General features: G+C 36.1%; 1 protein-coding gene across 23 annotated transcripts in view; it reads right to left on the minus strand.

The window, feature by feature from the left end:
* GPHN (gephyrin) overlaps positions 1 to 25,889 on the minus strand; it is a 304,092-nt gene that overhangs the window by 78,897 nt on the left and 199,306 nt on the right. For 14 of the 23 annotated variants that reach the window (XM_061463321.1, XM_061463330.1, XM_061463339.1 and 11 more), the window contains 3 exons: positions 23,386 to 23,658; positions 22,023 to 22,130; positions 14,778 to 14,912 (listed from right to left, as the gene is read on the minus strand). In XM_061463321.1, the coding sequence (XP_061319305.1) occupies positions 14,778 to 14,912; positions 22,023 to 22,130; positions 23,386 to 23,658 (516 nt within the window). The remainder of the gene's footprint in view (positions 1 to 14,777; positions 14,913 to 22,022; positions 22,131 to 23,385; positions 23,659 to 25,889) is intronic. The other 9 variants (XM_061463333.1, XM_061463331.1, XM_061463338.1 and 6 more) reach the window with 1 other exon arrangement.

Genomic DNA, 25,889 nt, shown 5'->3' on the forward strand with positions numbered 1-25,889 from the left:
GTCCTATTTTGGTTCACCTCCTTCAGCTGACTTCTATAATACACTCCGAATCTGTAATGTCCAAAGGGCCACCTAATAAGGCAAAATGCAGGAGAAAAGCAATGGGAGAAACCTCTCTCCAGTCCAATGTAGCTTAAAGAAATGTTCTATGAATTAGTGAAAAGGTAGGTGGATGTATAAAAACAACATTAAAATGATCTTAAAGATGAATGCATTGAGAAGACAGAAACATCAAAAACTTGCAGAAGAGGAACTAAATATGAATCACAACATATTCCAACAGCCTCCACATGAAAGGGATTTTTTTTCTTCTTTTTTTTTTTTTTTTTTTTAATGGGCACTACTATTCAAACTGTTCCATGTGCAGACGAGGGAATAAACACAGTGCAGGTGGACCTATCAGTGGTAAAAGTAAAGCAATTTTCTTGCAGTTTTGGAGATTAGTACATTAGTATCATCACTAAATCATTGCTCTGATAACACATATAATGGCATATAAGATGTCCTTATACAGGAGATTTTGTAATATACTGGTTATTTTACACCCACACATGGCAGCGTAGTTCTTTTAGTTTTTATCTATTAACTTCAGTGAAATTTGATGGTCAGAAACTGAATCTAAAAGCTGGTAGGTAAAATGCACTGCCAGGGCAAAACAGACTACAATAAATACAAACATTACATATTATGCCACTATTCTTACTGATTTAATATCCTAAATCTCATTCAAACTGGAGCTCTGGGCATACAAGAGTTGCCTACTCGCTTGCACTATGCAGTTAAAATACACAGGCTTTATGTTGCCCAGGACATGAAGAGATTATAAACGATGAGTAACAAAACCAAATGGCTGCTCTTGGCAAGAGGCATGCTCAGCCCAACAGGAATGGTATGGAAATCAAAGGGCTCCCACCCATTGCAAAGAATGCTGGCAATCAGAAGGCTTAATTATCCCACACAGAGCTGTGTGCTATTGAGACCAGACTGCTCCAAGAAGACTAATTAAGTTCATAATACTTTACATTTCACTTTATTATATAGGGATCTACAAACATATAGAGACCAAATTGTACACCAGGATTCAAGACCTAGCTTGTCTCAGAGTTTTCAGTCACACAACTGAAAAATTCTGTCACACCGGTCAAGTCCCCCAAACCCTTCTACCCATTCAAGACTACCTTTCTTCCAGTTTTTCCTGATTATAGACATTTATTTTTTCCTTGCTTCCACCTGCCTCCAACCTACTTCCTATTCTTCTCCAAGCCACTCTAAGCCCTGCAACTTCATCACTCAACAGCTTCATCACACAAATACTGCTTTTCCCTATACCAGATCTCTACCACTCAACGTTTTCATCAGATCTCTCCTCAATTCAATACCTTCAATCCTCTCAAAGCCCCACTTTGAACATTTTTTCACTGGCTGCTGGCACATTTTGCTCCCCAGCTGTGCCTGCAGCCCCACTGATTCTCTGGCTTTCCCCACAAAGAAAAGCAGAATTTCGTCATATCCTCATAGTAGAGCTTTTAAAAAACCAAAACCCCATCATGTATATCAAAAATCTATCTTGGCAAGCAGGGAAGGATTTTATATTTAAGGAAAATATAAAAACATGGGAAGTCCTAGGTGGTGCCTTTCCCAAACTGCCAATTCACTTCTGAATGTGCTGCTCACTTGATTTGTTGTCCTAAGCTGAACTAAAGTTCTAAAAGCTGCAGTGTATACAGGGCTATCCATACTCCAATGGAGGGCAGTGTCCTTTAAACAGTTTTAGATGCTCAGCTAGCTCCTTTCAAATATACCTTGGTGGTCATGGTGAAAGCTGCTGCATCAATGAAGGCAATTAGAAGTGATCTGATGGTAGGACACGTAGGTTATAAAGCAAGCCAGTAAGACATTTGCTGTCTTTGGCCACTTTTAGCAACAAAATTAAGGGAGAGATGTTTGTACTGGGACTCAGTGTAACAAGGACAATCCCAACTTTCTGGTCCAGTGGGACTTTAAAGAGAAGAGTAAACCTCTTTTGAGGACAGGTGCATTTGAGGTTTGTTCTCAAATATCTGTAATATCCTGTACTTCATCCTTTTGACTAGGCAGGGCTGTTTGAAAAATCTGCATAGAGCTTCTTGTCACATGTATTTCCTCACATCTATGCATCCTGAAGAGTTCAACTGTGAAAAAGAAGCGGAAGGGGTGGTAAGGATACTGGGAAAGGGTGTATCCATTAAAGCTATAGGAAACTCACAATTAATCAGTGAGATATAACCTCAGAAGATGAAGATAAGGTGGAAAGATCCGGGATTCAATTCACTTTGCAGAAGCTTTAAACAATATGACCTTTAAGAAGCCAGATACTAAGAATAATCTGGGAAGTGACAAAGGTCAACCTTTGTCCACACTGACCCAGCTTTTGAATGAAACCATTGTCCCAGGAGGCTGCCTGGGAACTTAATAAAGCAAAGAAAGCGCTGTGAAGAACCACTATGCCAACACACACAGAACTCTTTCCTCAAAGGCATTCCTTGCATTTTGAAAAACAATTTTTGAAAGAAAAAAAAGTAGTCTTAATAAATAAACTGTAATGAATGGTGCAAATTTGAAAGAGAGATTGCCAACAGCTCGTTTGAAATTTTGCAAAACTTGTTACTGTTTCTTATGGGATGATTTCCATAAATCTCCTGTAGGTCATTCAAGTGGGAGGCCCAGTTTCCAACACAGTTACTGGAGAGAATTATGTTCCAAATGTAAGCACTTTGAATTTCTCACCTTAAGGACCCCTAATTTGTCACAGACTTTTCCCATCAATACATTCCTGCAGTCACCACTGTTGCTGGTTTAAATAAAAAACTCTTTACTGAAATATATGCAGGTTTCAGTAAATGTAAATACCGACAAATGCCTACAGAAATTCTTGTCCAAGAATATGCAATGCTACTGAGAAAGTAATCAGAAATAGATAACCACTTTCTTTCAAAAACAACTATACTGTTGAAGCATAATTTAAGAAATCAAATTCTATCCTATTCATAAATGCTCCTTTTAAAGAGACAATATGTATTTTGCTTTTAAAATGGAGCTAAATTGGTCAGAAAAATAGAGGCAATTAATTTCAGACATTTAAGAAAAGTTTTGAGTATAATAAATATCGGGACTCATTTGGATTGTTGTCATTGCTATTAATCATTTGAACATACTGTAACACCTAATCTTGAGGCATCTGTGAATGGCATATCTTCATGGCCACATAATTTTGAACTCACATTGAAACATGTCATCAGAATTTTGTCATGATTTGTGCTGCAACAGTTGAATACTTTTACATGGCAGAAATGTAGAAAAAAATTAAATACTTACACAATCTCTCTTAGGAACAAGCAAAACTAGTTAAGTAGATTGCTGCTGCTCAAAATGGGACAACTCCCTGGAGCATTACAGTGCCTCCTCCCTGCTCGTGTTGCAGGCAGAATATTGAAACAGAGAGAACAACCTATGATCAATATTTTGTTAAACAAAAAGTGGCACAACTAAATAAGAATTTTCTCAACCACAGGCAATGCATTTGGCACATACTAAGTTCTCCTTGCAGATACAGAATGCAGAGTTGGATAAGCATTGACCTCTTCCATGAATTACAAAATTAAGGGCTCCTAACATACGCTGTGAGAAAGGAGGTAGGTAGCGGTATAAGCAGATGAAGTTGAATTTAACAGCATGAACTGTATTATCAAATTTAGAATGGCTGTTTATTGTGACAACTGTTCTTTTGATTCTGAAATCTATTACCTTTTCCATCACCTTTGCCTTCTTATTTCCTAGTACTGTTTGATGCTTAGTGACTGTTAGAATTTAGAAGGACTATTTAATGGAACAGACTTGGTACGTTAGGTATTACACTAATGTTTTCCAACCTTTCTAGATAAATTTGCTATGGCACTTACCTCATCTCATTGCTTAATGACTACTGCTCATATGAGTACTTTAAGCTGTCATTTATTGCACTCAGAATAGACAGAGTGGAACCACAACAGAAGAGCAAGTAAAGCAGCACTGACGTAGTGCACATATTTCTCTGCCATGGCTGCACAATACATAGGATTAGCTGTGATAAAAGATTATGCATAGACACATACACACAGATGTTTTTATTTTTTATTTAAATCATCCTGAGGAATAGAGAAGCAGAGAATGAGGGTTATGCACACCAACTGGTAAAAACATTAGACCGCATCCTAAGTAGTATTAATGTTCTCGTCTTCCAGCCAGGAAATAATGCATGAGATCTTGGCAGAAGAATGCCAAGAAGAAAGCCTCTTGCACCTTTTCCCAAAACTGTATGGGGTAATACTTGCTAAAAATAGCTACAGTTCAAAAAAGTGGATAATCTATATGATGTAAGAATCTACTTAATGAATGAAACTCTCAAAATCTGATGATAATTGCTCAGTGTAAGTCCTAAAAGACAATGTCCTGTCTTTTCTGTTTTGGAAAGACAAACAGATGAATGACTGTATTCACATTTAACATGTTGTTCTGCTGACCTGTTAATGCAAGGGTAACATGATTTTGAGATTTAGATTTTGTAAAACAGAAAGCCTATCTGCTTGGGAAAAAATGATACCAGAAACAAGACCTTGATACAAAAGAGTTATTATGAAAAAAACTCAAAACTGAGATAAGTTCTACATCTCCCATGTCCTGTAGAAGGTTAACTAACTTGTAAGATCCATGCAAAACAAGGAGACAACACAAACATACTCTAGAGTAAATGGCCTGGAGCCTTGCAATCAGACTCAATCTGTTTTTTAGATTAACTACTAACTTCTTGGATAGTTGGGTTTTTATCACATCAGACCAAGAACAACTTCGCATTTTTATATTATAATGAAATAGCCCAATTGCTTGAATACATAGATTTGCTCTCAAATAAGAATAATTTTTAGTATGGATACTAAAAATTAGTAAATCCAAAGTGAACACGTACTCAATTCAATTAAGACTGAAAAATATACTTTCTGTATCAGCAACAGCTTTATCTACCAAAGGAGACAAATGACCAACTTTCATGAACCTTTTTTGCAAAAATACCATTCTAACAGAAGACACTGACAGAGACAGCAAAAATAATCTCTTGAAATACTTTAACTTTGGTTTTTTTGAATGGAGAAGAGCAAAAAACTATGCCAAGATTGCTACTAGGTCTGGACTGAGAGCATGGAATACATGAAGCCTAAAGATACTATTTTGTCTAAGCTAGAAACTGTTAAGTACAAAATAGAGTGAAAGCCATTTAAAACAAAGAGTAAAAGATCCCTTAAACATACAAACATAATAAGAAAAAGTAGAAGTGTTATCACATGAGGTTACAAAGATATCAGTGGTAAGATTGGTAATGAAAAATAATACCTTGCCTGAATTTTGATTTGGGATGATAATACACAGTATAGGAACAAAGGCATGGTAATCAATGAGCATTAGTATAAAGCTCTTTTAGTTTTGATGAAGCAATTGCGCTTATAAAGAGATGAAATGTAGGACAGGACTATATAGAAGTAAAAATAGAATTGTTGGGAGGGCAATGAAGTTGCTAGTTGGAAGGTAACTGCTGAAATAGGAATGGATGGAAGAGAAGTTATGAATATACTTTGCAAATGAGTGATGTAGAAACTGACCTTATCTAGTATTTTCAATAATGATTTTTACACAAAAGTTAGGAGTGTTCTCAGATAAATATGGGAGGCATCATCGTTAGAGAATATTAAAGTAATCTCATCAGCAGGTATTCGATAACATTGAAGACTGCTGTAAAAGAAATAGAGTGAAATTTTACACAAAATTCTGAACTGAGAAGCATCTTTGCTACATGGGCAAGGACTTAACAGTTGGAAAAAAGATAGATTATAAATCCATTGTACAAGCACAACATAATTTCATAAATCTCACATAAGCAGATTTGATCACTCCAAAGAAGGCAAAATCTGTAACAAATGAAGGTTGGGTTTTTTGTTTTTGGTATAATTTTTTTGTTTAAAGGATGAAAATGAAGACGTTTGAAGGATGAAAATGAAGAAGTTTGACTTAATTAATTCATGAAAATGAAATCTGAAAGTTTTTATGCATCTGCTTTATAAGTCTGAGGAGGGAATACATGACCAAGAAAAGACTGTTTTTTAAGTTAAAGGGCCAACAGTGGCACAAGGGCAACTTGGTTAGTTTGCACTCAGCTTGCACTACATATTACAACACTGAATTGTACTGGGTATTGCCCAAAATAGGAAATGAGATTCAGAGAACCAAGAGGTTCAAAAGTGAAATTAGATGTTACGGACTACTAGTACAGTCACTAAAGAACACACAACTTGAAGGCAATTCCATATTTACATCATCCATCGGAAAAGCAATGTCTGTGCTTTAGGTTCTTGCTTCTTTCTCACATATTGCATCAGGTAGATGGAACCAGTGAACTTTTACTGCAGATGATACATTCATGAACCACAGGAACATGCGTGCCCTGAAAGAGCTTTCCTGGTCTAAATCTATGTTTTGGCTCCTGTGAACGCATAACTATATATATACTATATGCTATAGTACCACCACTTTTTACAGAACTTTGGGTTGCATGTGCACATGAAATGGAATATTATTACTATATTGCAAATCTGTAGAAGCACGGTATGATATCAGGATGTAACCTGCAAGTAGCTTGTTTTGATAGTAAGTTAATACAGATTTCTGCATAAGAAAACTCATTGAATAACTAACATATATTAAAAGTGTTAGAGCAAAAATGGAAATGTATGAATGTGGAAGCACCAGACAGCATAGCAGAAGGGATATAAGCTAAATATGTTGATGGCATACAGATTAGTAGTTCATTTAGTTCACAGCACTTCATGCAACACTTCATTGAAGATACCCAATCAGTAAAACAAGGCAACCTAAAACAATGTACACACCAAGACAACGAGTTGAGCCATGGAGAGATGATGCTGGAACAGTAAAAAGCAGGTTTAGGTAAGAACACGGGACAGCAAGTGAATACTAAATATTCAAGAGGTGGAACCTGATGGAGAGACAAATATCCCCTTAAATGTCAACCTCTAAAGAGCATAAAGGGCATGTCCAACACTGACTTCATGGATATCAGTGTACGAAGACAGCTACAAAAGTTGTGGAGGATAGCTTGTGCCCCACATCCTCCTACACATCAATTCAAACAATCCTGACCAGACCACATGGGTACACATATATATGGATGCCTGAATGGTGGACTCTACTGAATGCATGTATCTTTTGTGCTCTTGAATATAAAAGATATGAAAATGTGACTGACATCCATTTTGTTTTAAAATAACATCACCTACCTCTCCTATAATATCTGGCATTGATCTTTGTTACACCCTCACTAAATTATTTACTGTGACAAGAAAAACAACTAGAAAAGGATCACTGTCTGTCTTTGCAAGAACAATTTCTGTTCCTTTTATACAGCAGTGGAAAAACAAAGTTCTACAAACAGAACATATAGCTATTTGAAGATTCAGCACATAGATGCATAGTTTTACTCTTAAAACCATATTTCATAAAGAAACAAAAATAAATCAGTTAGCAAAGGTAAGAAGAACTAATATGCCCAAGGAAAAGATGATGAATGGAGATGGAAGGTCAATTTTGCTCCAAGGGACCAATTCCAGCAAGATCTCATTAGAGTAGGCATGATTACTAGGCACCAACAAACTCACCAAGCATTGGTGACAAGACCAGAACTAGATATACTGGAAACTGAAATAGTAACTGTTTCTGTGGAGGTGCATTCAGAGAAATTTATAGATGAAAAATCTGGATGAAAGACATTGCTGTCTTTCAAAACCCAAACAAACAAACAAACAAACTCCAAATCTCTCATCTTGTGATACATCAGAATTCAAACCACAGATTTATCTTGAACAGGAACTGAAAAGGTGTGGATAATGAAACTAATGTGTGAAGGAGACACACATCATGTCCTTTTCTTAAAGGTAATGACAAACCGAAGTTATCAGAATTAAAAAAAACCCCAACACTTCACTTTGGAAGAAAGCACAGTAACAACAAAACTCTTGCTCCCAAAGCCAATTGGAAAAAAAAAAATCAAGGAGGAAAAAAACTGACAAGCTGATGCAGCATATGCATAGAGATCAGAACTCATGCAATGCATGTGTCATCCATGATGTCTGTACTGAAAGATCATTCTCTTCTGGATGGATACACATGCAGAATAGTTACAATTTAAAAATATCTGTATTTTCAGGTAAAGACTAAGAAGCTTATTTCTGACATGTCTGAAAGTTTCACTGGACTCACAAAAAGAATGGAATTCCATAGCTTAATAAAATACAAATTGGTTACTAAAACAGAGAAATGTGGAGAAATTTTGCATATTAGAACTTCTTCATGATTCAGTACATAACAGGTCTGAAAAGTAGCTCATTCTACAAATTCAAGAATTGTTCTGGATGCTTTGGATTGGTAGTCAACTCCCAATTACTCTAACATCCTTCTTCAGCCCTGCTCTTAACAGTTCTTGGGCATGAGAAAAGAAAGGAACTGGATTTTAGCACTGCTATGTATTTAATACAGACTCCATTTACCAATGAATATGGTTCTACTTGAAAAACAGATATTCAATAAATAAAACTAAGTCCAATAAGTACCTCCACTGAAATTCCATGTTCACCTTAAACTTGATAACTCAAGTCTTTATTCTGCCTCTCCAGAGACTTGTTGATAGGCCTATCTTGATACTAACAAACCCCCCTAAAACCATACCCTTGTATTTTTTAGTGAATCTTCTATTTAGAAAGGATTTTAGTAGACTTTCCTCTTATTAGTTCTGAAGTATCGGGTGGTTTCTTTTACTATCCCAGGCATATCAAGTTGCTTCTTTCTTAGTACAATGTCTCACTTTTGAAGCTGTGACATCTAGCGTTTCCAGCTAAGAACAATTGGGATTTTTAACCAAAACGTAAACTAAAAATAAGACTTAGTAGGAACACAATCATCCACATGTTTTGCCAGGACAGTACACTTTAAACAATGAGGAAAAAGGCAATAATTATATAGAAAATATTCTAGTATCATAATTATTAATTGATTTGAAAGGCACTGCTGCACTGTACTGGGGAGAACATGGGAGGATTCAGAAGGTTAATGTGTTAGTAAGCAGGATTCCTCATCTTAAGGCAACACTGGCTGCTTTCTATTCCAATATACATTCTCTCAGCATTGCTTTTCACTAAATATATTTTTTGTAATCCTGGAATTTGCACTGAAAAAAAACTTAAGAGGAAATAAAAACCCCAGAAATAATCACAATATTGGAATTTTTTAGCAGTTTAACATATCTAATTAAGCTTCTATCTATAAAGAGCTTCCTGTTTTACAGGAAAAAGCAAGGAACCCTTGCAGTGCTCAGGTTGTGATTTCACCTAGCTAGATCATCCTAACAATTTAGAACATCCTGTGTACTTTTCCATGCTTCTCAACCCTATCACAGCTATACAGCTGTGTCAAAGCACTTGCTAGTGCCAAAGCACTCAAGCAAGTTCCCACGTAGAAAAAAACACAGCATATACAAACTTCATAAATAACAAACCTTTACTTGGGAATTGAGTGTATGCATACAAACTTTAAAATACATTCATATACTTGCCATATTGTTTTCACCTTGATGCCCACCTTAGAAGAAATACTAGGAATCAAGATAACAAATACAAAATTTAACACACTCAATGTACACAAAATACCTACCCTATGGATAAAACTACCGCTTGCCATATCATGTCCTGAGATATACTGAAATATTTGTAACAATAATGGATACAAAAGCATATTCCCAACTCTACCTGCTCATCTGTTAATGGTATTACTTCACAGAGTAGCTGTATACTAAAAGTCACAACACTAGACTGAAGATATAAATCATAATTTAGTATTAATTTGTAACTTATTTGACTGTGAAAAACTTTCACCAATGTGCACATTCAACATTAAAGCTACAGTTTATGACAGAAGGTGTTCAGAGCATCATTTTTCATGGATAGCAAGCATAAGAGATGATTGCGACAAAACATTTTCTGCCACAGAAATAATTCTCATCAGCCTCTTTTTTTTAAAAAAAGTTGAATATATTTTCCTAAGCCTTTTCATTTCAAAATTTCTCTGCAACTGAAATGTTTACAAAAATTATGTATAACATACTTTTGACATTAGGAATATTAGGTCATTAGGTGAATATTGACTTACAAATTTTAAGATAACAGTTCTTAACAGGAAACAGCTATAGAAAGTTACAGAAAGTGATCAACTAACTGAATATACTATGCTATAAAGATGTGGATGAAGCAGCGGGTAGATGACTCTTTTGCTAGAATCCAGAAACTCCTGAAAAGTAGCTTTGCTTTCTGAATTTAGCTGTAAGATTGAGCCTATATACCTTTCTTATGTAGGAATTAAAAGCTATCTATCACAACTACAAACAGGTAAGGATGTAATTTGCCACCATCGACAGTTTTGGGTGATTCAGTGTAACTAAAATATGAATAGTTAGGGAAAGGACAGATAACCAGCAAGTAAAGAGAGCCTTTTTCTTAAGCAGAATATAAGGACTGTTGGGAATGAAGCAGCAAGATGGAAAAGGAAAAAAAAAACCACTCTCATAGAATCATAGAATCGTTAGGGTTGGAAAGGACCTTAAGATCATCAAATTCCAACCCCCCTGCCATGGGCAGGGACACCTCACACTAAACCATATCACCCAAGGCCTCGACCAACCTGGCCTTGAACACTGCCAGGGATGGAGCATTCACAACCTCCCTGGGCAACCCATTCCAGTGCCTCACCACCCTAACAGGAAGAATTTCCTCCTTATATCCAATCTAAACTTCCCCTGTTTAAGTTTGAACCCATTTTCATCTTAAAAGTACTGTACCAAGTTCCTCAGGATCCCTCATGATTAAAGATAATATTGAAAGAAACTCTGCACATTGAGTGGAAGAACTGAACATCAATGAGACTGATGATCTTGCAAAGTGAAATAGTTTGAACACCTCCTGTCACTGAAAAGTATTCCTGATGATAATTTAAAACCTGCCTTTGGTCTTCTATCTCTGCTTCATTTGACTCTGACACACAACATTGCCAAAAATTAAATATTGATTATGTCATTTATATATGGGAGAAGTGAAGACTTCAATTTGAAAACTGTAATTTTCTTTTATACTAATATCATCTCGCTAAGAGTTGAACAAAATTAGAAGTTTGAAGGAATGACAGTCATTTGCTCTGGATATATTCTTTTAAGTTATCTGAAGTCATAGATCTAAAATTATATACTGTAAGTTAAAAAAGGTCCCAAGAGTCAACATTAATGCAACCATTAAAAAATTTCTCCATATTTCTAAAAGGTATTTTGTATTAGGTATTATATTACTTTTGTATCTGAAAAGAACATTGCATTTAACTTAATGAAAATGCTGACCACAAACCTATACAAAAATATAGTAAGATCTTAGAATCTGAGCAGCTACTGCAAATGACAAGAAAAACTTGCAAGCCACACTGTGTCATTCTAAACTTTTGTCATGTGAGTATTCACAAATTCATCTAACCTTGTTGAGAAAGCAGTAGAACTTTCAAAAGACCAAAACTATATTGTAGAAGATAAAAATATCTGTCAAAATCACTATCAACTTCATGGTTGAATTACTGAAAAAGGGAAGACTGTTAGTGCAGTTTTCCCCTGAGTAAAACTTAGACTGCCTCTGTATGTGAATCCATCTACTATAAATATGGTTTAAATGACCTTTGAGCCACAGTGGATTTTGCTTGAAACTCAAACACAATTTAGAGAATGAGGAAGGTGTTCTACATAGATTTATTAAAAGCTAATAAAAGTAAGTTTGCTTAGTTTAGGGATGTACCTAATGACAGACAGAGTAGTCCCAATGGAAATTTTTCTTGAGTTGACCTCCCAGGAGGCTACAGTGAAAAATATAATTACTTCTTTTATCAGGAAATTAAACTTTTGAGGACTGATTGAAATACACAGGTTCAAACTCAATATTTATCATTTACTGTTTTGTCAGAAACAGATTTTCAGAAAACATGGAAGATACAAGGAAAGCAAATTAAAATTAAATGTTTTGCTTCCATGATCTGTGTGTATATATATATGCAACAGTAGGTTTTCCAAAATATAATTCTAAAGAGGTAAAGACTTCTCCTAACAGATCAGGAGTATTAGTAATACACTCTTCCATAACTTCTCTCCAGTACCACCTGCATTAGTAACCTGCTACTTAACATTGATTCAATAGAGGTGCTCCTGGCATTGCAGAAGCTTGATTTTTCTTTTTCTGAGACACACTCAACTTTCTGCTATTCAGCAAATTCAGTGAGAGAGATGTAAAGGTTTATGCACATTTAGGACAAAAAATACAAGAAAACGGTACAAAAAATAAATTGGAATATATAATTGACAAATATAGTGCCACTGGCTCTACAGCTACACCATCACTACAAACAATGTGTAAAATCAAAGAAAACTGTTGTTCGGTTTTGGGTTTTTTATTTTTTTCCCCGGAGAATTCCTCTCCTTTGTTTCATGTCAGGTGTTTTGGAGTCCTGAAATGGGTTCCTGAACCAGCAAATAATAATGAAAAGATGCACACTTGCAGACTAAAGAAGGAAAAAAATACCACTTTGGAACATCAACAGGACAGCACGATACAATTTGTCTTTAATCTCACTACTGTGTGGATCAAGAGACCTGGTGCAAATTTAAATCATATTGCATTATTAGAAAGCCAGGGTCCAGAAGCGAAAACACAGTAAGTGAAGGCATTTAGACATACTGACAATCTTAAAGAATATGAATGAACCATATTTCTTCTGATGTTCGAGAACTTGTGGGTACTGAAAAGGACTGAAGAAAAATATGATAAGTAGTTTGGATTTTTTTAAGTAAAAAGTAAAATTAACTAAGAGCTCTCTAAGTGGCAAAGAAGCTTATACTTTTGCATAAAACCTATGAGATGAGATCACACTTCATGTTTATTTTCCAACTGGGCTTTCCCAGATCTTTCCTCACATCAGCTTGTACCACCCACTTTCAAAAGACAGCACAGAAAAGCTAGACTAGCCAGATGTTGCATGGCACTTCCTCTTATAAAAGTAGTGTGACCTCACACATTTTGAACAAAACCTGTTTTTTCAGTAATATATGGAAAATAGGGCATAACATGAAATACCAGAGCATGATCCAATTATGATAACAGCTCATCTCAACTAATTTGCCAAAGAAGACTTTCAGATTTTTAATGTGTTTCAAAGTTCTTGTAGTTTCCTTCTCTAATTTCTGAATCTTGGAAGATAGTCTAGAGGAGTGTGCTCTGCTTCACAACAGATAAGCTTTACTCCTTCCCACTGTCATAACCTTCCTGAAAGTATATAGGCTACATCTAGAAGTATTAGCAATGCTGTCTCTTTTTTACGCTTGTTACTGGTCTCCTTTAGTTTTCTTTGGACACTTGCTTTGTCAATAGCCATAAAACTCAGTGCAGTTTCTGTTTCATATAGCTCTTCTACCCTGAGTGTTCTAATGTAGTAAACTCTTTTATTTTTAAGTCATCAGACAAGTGACAAATTCTTTGCAAAAAAATGAAGAAGCCACTTGCAGATAGAATTCACTGAGTATCTTCTTAAGAAAAGTAGACTATATAATGAAGTTTAAGTATGCTGTCCATCAGAATAATTCTTATTCTATTACAGTGAAGGTGAGTACTGCATAAAACAATTCCACAGGCTAAACCAAAACATTTCAATGTGTGATTGCAAATAAATATTGTTTGCTGACAGAAAAGAAGGAAATAGCAGGAAAGAAGACCTAGCAGATGCTGGCAATCACCTTAGCAAGCAGAATAATCTTCAAGCATCATGAATTAGATGAGGAAGAATGTTATTGTTTGCCATCTGCTACGGGTCTATTAGTATGTCAGCATCTGGTGCCACAGAAAGATCTTTGTGACATGAACACACAAAGTGAATTCAGACAGAGTTTTCTTCTGCTGAAAGGAATCCTTCTGAAAGTAAACATCTCGGGCCTTGCCACTGGTCAATTAACTTAGTTTCTGATGTATCCTAATTAAAGTTTGATAGAAAGAGAATATAATAGAGTTCACCTCAATGATTAAATAGTATAGCGTAATCAGTAAGAACTGAATAATAATCCCATAAGGTTGGCATTAAAACTTTCTACAATTTAGGTTGTTTTTTGTTCCCAAATGTCAGGCAGCAAGTATCTAGATTTGTGCAAAACCAGTTGGCTTGAAAGTGTCTTAAACCATATAATAAAGTGAGGCACAGAACTGCCCCAGCCCAGGCTAGAAATTTGCATACACATTTTGTTGATAAAATACTACTTCTTTAATGTTGCTACTTGGTGGCAGGATTATCTATGTTCCTGGGGATATTAAAGACATTCAGGGTGTTAACAATTTCATATTCATGATTGATATTGCATGAGATAGCACGAAACTCCAGTATCCATAACGTGTTGGTGGACCCACACATTAAATTGTGCAACAGTATACACAGAATGAACTATACTGTCTTGCATTTGTCTGTTACTTAGAATAATACAACACTTGCATGCAAACCAAACTTGTTCATCAGAGGCAATACATTAATCTGATAGATTATGTACCTGAGCACAGACCTTGCAAAGGCACCAATGTACTTACTTTTGGTGTTGGGCAGGATGCAGTGGAGAGACGAGAGGTGGCCTGGGCACGAGGAGATTCTGAAGGAGTAGTACTAAGGGAGGCTGTATCACGTGGGAGCACCTGAACACCACGAGAGATGATGGAATCTGGAATCTTAAAAAGAAGAGAGACGGAACTAATAGTAACAATTATACTGTATTCAAAACTTACCTAAAACCTCACATAAAAACCACAGGAATACCCCACTCTTAGTCTGCATACCTTTTCATTCTCAGTGAAAGCAGTGGTTAATGGCATGTTCTCCTAATTTCAGTTACAGACACCTAGCAAATAGATAAGATCATATTCTAACTGAAGTAGCATAGAGCATATATTTCTCCTGATAAACCTATCAATCAGACATACTACTACAGAAATAGCACGAAAGTAATGTTTTTCTTCTTAAGCCTCTGTTTCAAACCCAACAATGACCAACAATGATCTCTACTGTGTCATGAAAGGAGGCAGACTTACCATTCTCTAACTAGGGGACAAGATTCTGAACAGAAAACCACTTATTAGCAATGACTGAGTCCCTCTGAAGAAATGTCATGCAGTGAGAAAATCTCTTGTAAGAAATGTCATGCAGTGAATAAATACTCTTCATTTTATGTACTGAAGACTTTATTGCGGCTACAAAAATTCCTGATGTAAGGTTTGTGCCGCAAAAGCTGCAGCCTCTCTGGAGGGAGTACAGGCAAAAGCACTAGAAGTCACCATCCAAAGCCACACTTGGTTTAAAATGCATTCCAAACAGGAAAATAAGAATTTGATCCTTGTTTGTTTGTTTGTTTGTTTTTCCTTCACATAATGTATTGGAAGACCAGCTAGGAAAGTTTACACCTATGATGAACACAACTGGCAAACTGGTAACAACAGATGAGAAGGTTGAGGTACTCAAAACCATTTTGCCTCAGTCTTCACTGGCAGCCTCTCTTCCCCCACTTCTTGAGTGGATGAACTGCAAGACAGGGACCGGGGGAGCAAAGTCCCTCCCTCTGTAAGAGAATGCCAGGTTTGTGACCACCTAAGGAATCTGTACATGCATACGTCCATGGGACCTGAAAAGATGCATCCCAGAGTCCTGAGGAAATTGGCCGATACAGTTGCCAAGCCACGCTCGATATATGAAAAAGTCACGGCAGTCAGGTGAGGTCCCTGGTGACTGGAAAAGGGCAAATATTGCACACATTTTAAAAAAGGGTAGATAGGAGGACCCTGGGAATTAGTGACCTTTCAGCCTACCTCTATGCCTGGGAAGCTCACAGAACAGATCCTCCTGGAAGTGATGCAAAGGTACAAGAAGGACAGGCAAGTGATTTCAGACAGCCAGAATGGCTTCACCAAGGGCAAGTCTTGCCTGACCAATTTAGTGTCCTTCTATGACAGGCTCACTGTATCAGTGAACAAGGGAAGAGCTAAAGATGTTTTCTATCTGGATTCCTGCAAGGCCTTTGATACGATCCCCCACAACATCCTTCTCTCTCAATTAGAGAGATGGATTTGATATGCAGTAGATGAGGAACTGATTGTATGCTTGCATCCAGATGGTAGTGGTTAACAGCTCAATGTCCATATGGAGACTGGTGACAAATGGTGTCCCTCAGAGGTCCATACTGTGACCAATAATGTTCAATATCTTCATCAATGACATAGACAGCGGGATCAAGGGCACCCTCAACAAGTCTGCAGATGACATCAAGCTGAGTGGCGCAGCTGACATGCCTGAAGGATCGGATTCCATCCAGAGGGACCTGGACAAGCTTGAGTCGTGGGCCCATGTGAATCTCACGAGATTCAACAAGGCCAAGTGCAAGACCCTGCACCTGGGTTAGGGTAACCCCTGGCAGCAATACAGGCTGGGGAATGAAGGGACTGAGAGCAGCCCTGACAGAAGGACTTGAGGATACTGGTGGATGAAAGATTGGACTTAAGCCGGCAGTGTGTGCCTGTAGCCCAGAAAGCCAACCATCCCCTGGGGTGCATCCAAAGGAGTGTGGCCAGCATTTGAGGGAGGTGATTCTGCCCCCCTATTCTGCTCTAGTGGGATTCCACCTGGAGTACAATATCCAGCTCTAGAGTCCTCAGTACAGGAAAGATTTGGACTTGGAGCAGGTCCAGAGGAGGGTCACAAAAATGATTAGAGGGATGGAACAGCTCTCCTGCGAGGAAAGGCTGGGAGTTGGGGTCATTCAGCCCAGAGAAGAGAAGACTTCAAGAAGACCTTACTGGGGCCTTTCAGTACTTAACTTGGGCTTATAAGAAAGATGGTGACAAAATTTTTAGTAGAGCTAGCTGCAATAGGATGAGGAGTAATGGTTTTAAACTAAGAGTAGATTTAGACTAGATAGAAGGAAGAAATTATTTACAATAGGGTGCTCAGTGGAATTGGTTGCCTGGAGAGGTGGTAGATGCCTCATCCTTGGAAACATTCACGGTCAGGTTGGAAAGGACTCTCCGTAATCTGATATAGTTGTAGATGTCCCTGCTTATTGTTGGGAGTTGTGGACTAAATGGCCTTTAAAGGTTCCTTCCAACCCAAACTATTCTATGATTCTACAAATCTACTTCTAAGCTGGAATTTTAGGGACAGATCCCTTAGCTGGTATTATTAAGCAACTTAAATAAATGCAATTACACCATCTTAGAACAGTGAGAAAATGGTCTTATTTTCTGTTACAAAAGTGAATCTATCATTGTTTTTTATCTTCTGTTTCTCCTGTTCAGTTTTATCACCAGTTCCAAAGAAGTGAGGCAGAAGAATGCATTTAGGAATAGAGCTTTTCTTAGCATTAATACAAGTCTAAGAAAGTCTGTTGCATCTTATTACTGCAGCATTTGGCCCCAGTAATGCAGATATCTCACCAGCTTTATAACTGACTACATTGCTAGTTTAACATAGTCAATATTTTTAGAATTTTTTGTGTGTAAAATGGTAAGACATACAAATGATAAATACCTCAGGTAACAGAACTGATCTCTACCATTAGTTCTGCAACACAAAATGCAGCAGATATTCCTCTATAGCACACTCTCTGCAAAGGCTTATTCTAATTTTATTTTCATAATTTTAACCTCTTCTTTTTTCAGAGGCAGCACTTCTACCAGATCAGATTGCTCTTACTTCTTGCAATTCACTTTTCTACTACAACAGACTAGGAAATGTCAAAATTCAGATCTTTGAAGGAATATATACAAACATATTTTAAGATCTTTCTCCTCATTAAGAGTTTCTTAGCTCACTTAAGAATGCTCAAGTTCCAAGAGAACCACCAAAAGAAGCCCATATTCGGGGGAAATGGCAGTAGCAGACAATAAAAAGAAGCAAGAGATGAAGATCCAGTGACAAGTCAAACCACTAACATTGGACATTTCTGGCCAGGATTTTATTTTTTCATTTTTATAATGGAGATGCAGGACCCCGTGTGCATCGAGGCATTTTGAACATTCTTGTCTAGCGGGGCTTTAGCACAAATAGAAGCCACTGAAAACTACCCTCCTTCCAGGAACAAGCTTGAATCATAGATTTTAAAATCTGTTGCATCCTTAGGACCAGTGATAAGATATTGACAGCTTTGTTGCTTATCACTGTGGAGTTAAAATGACAAATCTTAAGACTCAAGTCATATAATACTGCTCTTTTATATAATTTCCCCCTCCCAACTTCCTTGATTCCTATCTAGAAATAATGAGCATGTCTAACTTAGCAACCTTGACTTAGAGATACTGGGTTATACCTAGAGGATCTTATTTTACTGCAAACTCTCTTCCACACTTTAGAGTTTCTCATGTTTATAACCTGTTTATAAGTTGTGTGGAAAATGATCTTGCTCTCAGTGTACCAACAGCTCCCTGCATTCTGCTCTACTACTGTGTTTCTACACTGAAAGTATTCTTCACCAGTCAATTTCTGTCAGCATTTGAAAAAAACCCAACTTTTCTCAGGATTTTTCAAGGCTAAGTATCTTCTGCTTCAGTTTCCATTATAAATTATGAAGTCAGACGAAGTTTCTCTTCTCTATGGACTATTATGCTGAGGATATCATCCTATCCAGAAACAGTGCATAACTGGCCCCTATTTGGAGTAGTCTTGATTTGCAAGTGGCATCTTAGAGGTGTATTTTGAACAGGAGTAAATAGAGGTAAACAAGAACAATGATATTCTTATCACGCAAACAGTTTGTAGTCAGAAACACCATTTCCCATTTGCTCTCTTTTTCTCCTGAAATCCCATCTTAAATATGTTAAACACAAGAAAAAAGACCAAAATCCAGAAGTTTTATATTGGCAGAGCTCCAATGCTATCTATAAATTTGAATGCTTCCTTTTAATCTCCGTGACTAAGGACAATGCAGCAAAAAATTACATTTTGCTAAAGGCATTAAAAAAAAAAAGACACAATAAAAGAAAGAACAGTTTTAAGTCTTCAAATAAGACACCTTTTTCTTACCCTCCTCTGACAAAAAGTTGCATACATCTTGATATGATTGTGTATTGGTCCACTGGGTTTACTCTGGTTATTCTAGAGTAACATTGTCTCATTCCCTTCTGCCAAGTAACTGTTTTTTTTTTCTACCCACCATCTGTCAATCACTGCTTCTAAAATTTTATCTGATATTACCTTTTCCAGAGCAAAAAACTCTCTCAACAAAGTGACTAGGCAAATTCCAGTCTGCACTGAATTGCGTGTGAAGTACTGATTTTTGCCTTGAGTAAATTAAAATCTAAGTAAAATTTCAGCCAGGATACCAATCAGAAAAGGAAGCTGAAGACAAAGGGAAAAAGCTATTACAGACATTTAATTTTAAGGGGAATTATTCCCTAATCTCTACCTTTACAGAAAAGACAATTGTCATAAACTAATCCATATATAAACCAATCTAGAACTCTAAGTTTCACCTTGCTAGCTTTCACAGACACAAAATCTCACTGAGAGAATTAAGTTAGTTTACACTAAAAAATTTTACTTCCAAGAGTTTAATTTCTCTAATATGACAGTGTGTTGTATTATAAATCCAGTATTAATATTCTCATTAAACCTACAACTTGCTGATTTCAGAGAAGGTGCTAATAAATATACTGCATGAACACAAATATACAAAAAATATAATGGATATCTACTGTTCATTAGGTGAAAGGGACAATAGAATGATTTGTGCTCCTATGCATATGATATGGGGAAAGTCTCATTTTTCTCACCTACATTTAGTAAGATTTTCCTTTAAAATTAAATTTAAGCAATTTAAGTCTCTAATCAAGGATACTTCTTGTTAATACCATTAAAGACCTTGATAAACCCATGAGAAATTTCTGAATTTATTGAAATCTTCAATAAACAAGGGTATGAATACTATCAAATTTGAGATAATAAACTTCGACAAAGTCACATCCTGACTATTTATGGTATCTCCCCCTAAAATTTTTCAGCTCATTTTCCAGTTTCACACAAATTTAATAGAGGGTAGAGGTCTCAAAACTCTAACTAGAGTAAACCAAAACTCTAAGGTCAGTGAAAACAGCTTCTGTTTGCACTAGGTGGAGTGGAAAACCTGGTGTAACACAGTGACAGAGAAAGAAATTAATGAGAAACGAAGTGACAGAGAAAGATATCCCACACATCCATCAGTCATTGCTTCTACAGTTTTTATCTGATACTACCTTTCCAGAAGTACTTTTATATTGGTTTAAATATTTGTATTTTCAAAATAGAGAACTAAGTGTTGACAAGGAGTGAGAAATGGAAAAGATATGAGATGTAGTCTCTTTTGCTCAGGACTGGAACAAAGATTGACAGTGCTGTTGAGGTACTAAGAAAACAAGCTTTAGATGGTAATTACTATGAATGTTATACAAGAGCAAAAATGCCTTTAAAACATACAGAAATGACAGCTTAAAAACACCCAACAACTTTCTGAAAAACTAGCCACTTCCAGCTCTGGGTTTGAAGATATGAATTAGATTATAGATTGCATAAAACAATAGCTTAAGAGTAATTGCAAAAGGACAGAGAAGCCTGGATGACAGCTTAACAGCATACATCAGAGACTGAATTCACTGTTCTACTCATACTGAAGAATACGGTGCAAATTGTAGTTTAGTAACCTCAACTCAAAAAAATAAAACTATTGTAATAGATGTGTGTGTATGTATACATATACAGCTTTGTCATCACGTATGTGAACTTCAATGCCTTCACAGTTCTTAAGTCACTTTTCAAGAGACATAGTCATCATGTTTTAAATACAGAGGTGTGACACTATTTGAGTGATGGTTTAAATTACTATTATTTGCCTAAGGGAACAAGAAAGCGCAGCCTCTGGTGATCAAATGTAGTGACATTGTCACAAGAACTTACACACCATTTGCTGGCTGAGATGGGATGAACAAGTCAGACAACTCTCCCTAGGCCAACTGCCTTCTTTAGTTTTCTCTAATCTACAGTTATAATGAAATCTACTCTAATCTACATTTATAATGTATTCAGTTATGAATACACTAAATTATGTTCCATTCCTGATGATACTGTAGTCATTATTCTGTCTTGATTCAAGCCTAGACTAAGCCTTTGGCACAAATATAACAAATATTATATTTTGTTAGAGCCCAAGTTATAACCTCTGGGTTGTAATAAACTAAGTAATTTCTAACCAATGATTGCCTACTATTCCTAAAATCCAGTAATTTACTGTAAGTCTACTGAATCCTGACTCCTCAATTTTTTCTTCTGTTTTTGAGAAATTCTACTTTGAAACAGACCACAAAAGTAAGGGAGAAACTGCAAGTGATGAAAACAAACTATGAATACCCAGTGTAAATGCCATATTATGACAAACAAAATACTGAGAGCAAAGCAAAGCAAAGCAAAAGAAGGGGAAAAAGCTTCCAAAATTTCATAGCCTTAAAGCAGTAATTTTTAGGGGATTATTTTAATTACATTCAGTTATTGAGTCTATTTGATGACAAAGCCGATGACAAATCAGAAAAAGGCTTTATAGAAATAATTCAGCAGTCAAATTATTCAAACTGACAATGTGCATAAACTTTACCTTGTTTAGCCCTGTATCAAACAGAGTATTTTCTGTAGCATGTTCTCTAAATGATAGCACTGATGTGTCTTGGTTAGAAGAAAATAAATAACACTATCTGCTCACACAGGAGACTAGGAGTCAGGCAGTGTATTTTTAGCTACGGTTAGTGCAAAAGCCTCTTGGAAGTGTCTCTTACCAGTTCTTCTGCACTGCCTGCTGCGTGATGGCAATAACTGATGAGACCAGGGATGGGCTGTTCACCTTTTGCCATGATAACAGCTGAACTGGTGTAGGATGGATGTTTCTAATGCACAACACATAACAGCTATGAATACAGTGACAGGAAAACATGAAACTATACAAGCAAATGACTGAAAAGAAATGAGGTAAAAACAAGTGTGACACTGAAATGGCAAGCTTGTATGAACACAGCCAGTTTAGATCATTTAAAAATGGCGCATATTATTTACTTTTGCCTATATCAAAGGAAATTAGGATATTTTCAATTCGCATTAATAAAACCTGAAACTTTCAAGTAATAATTACCTTAATTCATCCCTGTAAAGATATATGTAATCAGGATTTTCTGTACATGAGGAGATGATCTCCAGCTGCAGCTGTCTTAGAAATGCCAAGATGTCTCAGACCTGAATTCACATTTCTGGAGTTAGAATGTTGCTGCTCTGATTTAGAAAATGTTTAATATAATTTTGAGTCACTCAGACTTTTAATTCTCATAATAGGAATTAAAAGCACAATTTGTGGAGTAAATATAGAATAAAGCAGTTTAGGAAAAAACCTTGCCAGATACATAGGAATATATTGTCTTTTCATTTGAAGACTGAAGACAAAACTGAGGTACACATATATTACTTCAAATAATATGATATTTCTTTGGAAAACATTTAAAATTTCAACTCAAATGATTTGCAAGTGTTATCTGATTTTTTTCCTTTTGTAGTCTCAAATTTATTATTTTGGTTTGAGTTATGTTGATCTATGAATTGCTGGTTAAAGCAAGGCTATCAAGACAATGTGATGATACTTAGTTTTGTGGCAGGATTTCACATCTCTTATGTGGATATGCAAACCAGCATACAGTAGTCTGGATAGCTTATTACTTAACTTGCTACCTATATGCCCTACTTTTTATCAATGTTTTTAGAAACCAACATTTTCTTTTCAAAATAGATATCATGGTTTAAGAAATCCTGTTGTGATTCCTTAGTATGCCATTTGTTGGACTTAACATGTTCAGGCATGTAGTTTGAATTAAAAAAAAAAAAAAACCTCACTAAAAATAGTCTGTCACATCAAAATGTTATAATAAAAATGCATGGTATCATCAAGATAATAAACAATACATCTCCCACTGAAATCTGAAATCATCTACTGAAACAGGATTCATATATTATTACGAAGCGGTATTTCGACAGGACATACCTAAAATATATATGTTTGACCACACAGACATCAGCGTATAGCCTTAACATGCAGATTGGTGGAAAGTTCCTGAGACAGAAACTAAAGGGTCTCTCAGGGAAACAAGCCAGACTCACCTTAGCTGCAATGGCTGCTGCTGTTATATGCGAAGAAGAACTGTCCTCTGTTGAGGCAACTCCACTATCCTTCTTCTCTTCCTCTTCTTCCTCACATTGTACTCCTTTGTCTTCTGTCTGCTTGTGAGGGCTGGTGGTTGGAGGAGGAGAAAGAGGAGGTGGTGGTGAAGGTAGATCTTCAAGCTCATCATGTACCTCCTTTACTTTTACAATGGCATCCCGCAAAAGATCAATGGCGTGAGGTAGGGCTGGCAGTATAAACTGAAAGCATTCCTACACACAACAAGAAGAGAAATGTCTATGAGAATTTACCTGCAGAAGTAAATAGGAATTTTTCAGATTTACTCTTAGAATGTATTTGGGATTTAGATGCACCTTCTCACCAAATCATAAATAAAACCGTAAATGCCTTATACTTAAATGCTCACAGAGGGCAAAATAAGACTCAGAACCAAAACTGGGGACTATACTATATATTTTTGCCTTTTTAAAGTACAACGGGGCTACTGTAATTAAGCTAATATTGGATAAAACCTTCAGAAAACAAGACTTAAATTTTCATGAATACATAACACAAAAACCAGTAGATGGCAGCTGGCAGAATGCTACACAAATGCAGAATAAAAACATTAACTCTATCCCTGCAGGGGTATTAGCTTCATACCATTCCTATTACGTTCCTTCACAATTAGAGAACAATTCATAAGGGTTTCCATAATTATACTTTCATGTAATTACATCCTTTTTTATTCATGGACTTATCCTATATACTGGAAGAATGACAAAATACACTAATTATAATTTTACATAACTCAGAAACAATTTCTCATAAATAATCTATTTTTCAAAGCTCTCCTTGCTCTGTGATCTTAAAAATAATTAGAACGATGTTTATTTTGTATGGCTGGAGAAAGTAAAACTGTAGACACTGCGTAACTGCTCTTCTTTAATGGGCATACTTATAGACAGCTACCTTTGCTGCTAAAATATGCTAGTATTTCATCAAATCAAAGGGGAACCTCAGGACATCACAAACTGCAGGCTCCTACTCAGATCAGCGTCAATATGAAATTCAGACAGGTTGCTTAGGGCTTTGCTCAGTAAAGTCCTGAAAAAAATCCAAGAACAGAGACTCCACAACCACTCCTGACAACCTGTTCTAACACTTAATTACCCTCAAAATGAATTTTGTTTTTTTCAGTTGCTTGTCTTTTTATCAAGCTGGAAGCTACCTTCTTCATTTTAAGACTATTGTCTCCCAGGCGCCTCTGTAAAAAGTTTTCTTCATGTAATTTGAGCAGACCGAATAGAAACATTACATTATTTGAAAATGATGGCAGGATCACAAGAACGAATTTCCATGGCAGTGCAGTTAGGGAACATACAAGTCGACAAAGAAAGCTGACGTTATTCCTTTTGCTGTACTTCATTTCCAGTTTTGTTTCAAGCATAAGGAAGACTTTTTAAAATTTATTTCAACATTTCAGAGAATCCAGAAAATAAAAAACAATAAACATTTTATAAATAGATGCTGTAACAAATATTTTAAAAAAATGCCTATGTAAACAAGATACAGAGCATACCATCCATCAGAAATCACTAGAGTTTATATAAGCCACTGTGTAAGACAAAACTACGACTCACACTATTCCCTCAAAGCTTCAGAATAAGATCCCACCTTTTGGTTGCTCCTTTAAGTATAATGAAAAGTTGATGGCAAACTAGATTAACATAGGATGCTGTACATAATGAATATATACTAAAATATATTTGCAAGCATAATAATTATAGCTTCTAATGTAACTGTAAACCTCAGAGTTTTTGCGTCTCTACAATACTATTTTTTAAATGGTTTAAAGTGCTGAAGCATACAACCATCATTACTTCAGTGAAAAAGCAAACTTCAAGTGAGTGGTAAACAAAGACAAAAATCAGTGAACTGACCAATAATAATGAAAAGGTAATTAAGGACTAATTTTTCAGAGAAGCTTGCTCCCCTACTGCCACTGAAATAAAGCCTTGTGGGCTTGACTGTTGATGAACAGGTTCCCAGTAACTACTCCAAAGCTCATTTTGTAAAAAGTCATTGTTTTAGGCAATTCTTAGTACTATTGTGAAAAATTGTTATAGACCCCAAAATTTCCATGAAATCTAGTAATTCCACACTTTACTCTCTTTTATAACATAAAATACCTTTTGCAAGGCTAAAAGAAAAGAAAACTGGCCAGAACAACAGATCTTGATTCAGTGTGCATGCCACACACTCTCTGGGGAGAACATGTTTGGTATGCATTATGCCCATTTTTGAGATGGAACATTTACACTGCTGCCATTTTCTATTAGTATTTTAATATTTTATTAATGGAATCTGTATATTGCTGCAATTTCATTGCTTTAAATAAGCTTCTTATATGATTGTATTAATATGATGGAAAGGAAATTAGCAAGTCATAAAACAGAGAAATGAGAAAGATTCCTTGTAAGAGTTTGTCCTATTTGGTTTC

This window comes from Pezoporus flaviventris, unplaced genomic scaffold, assembly GCF_033815535.1.
Source record: "Pezoporus flaviventris isolate CSIRO_AGI_PZ_B2104156 unplaced genomic scaffold, CSIRO_AGI_Pfla_v1 ptg000036l, whole genome shotgun sequence".
Lineage (NCBI taxonomy): Eukaryota > Metazoa > Chordata > Aves > Psittaciformes > Psittacidae > Pezoporus > Pezoporus flaviventris.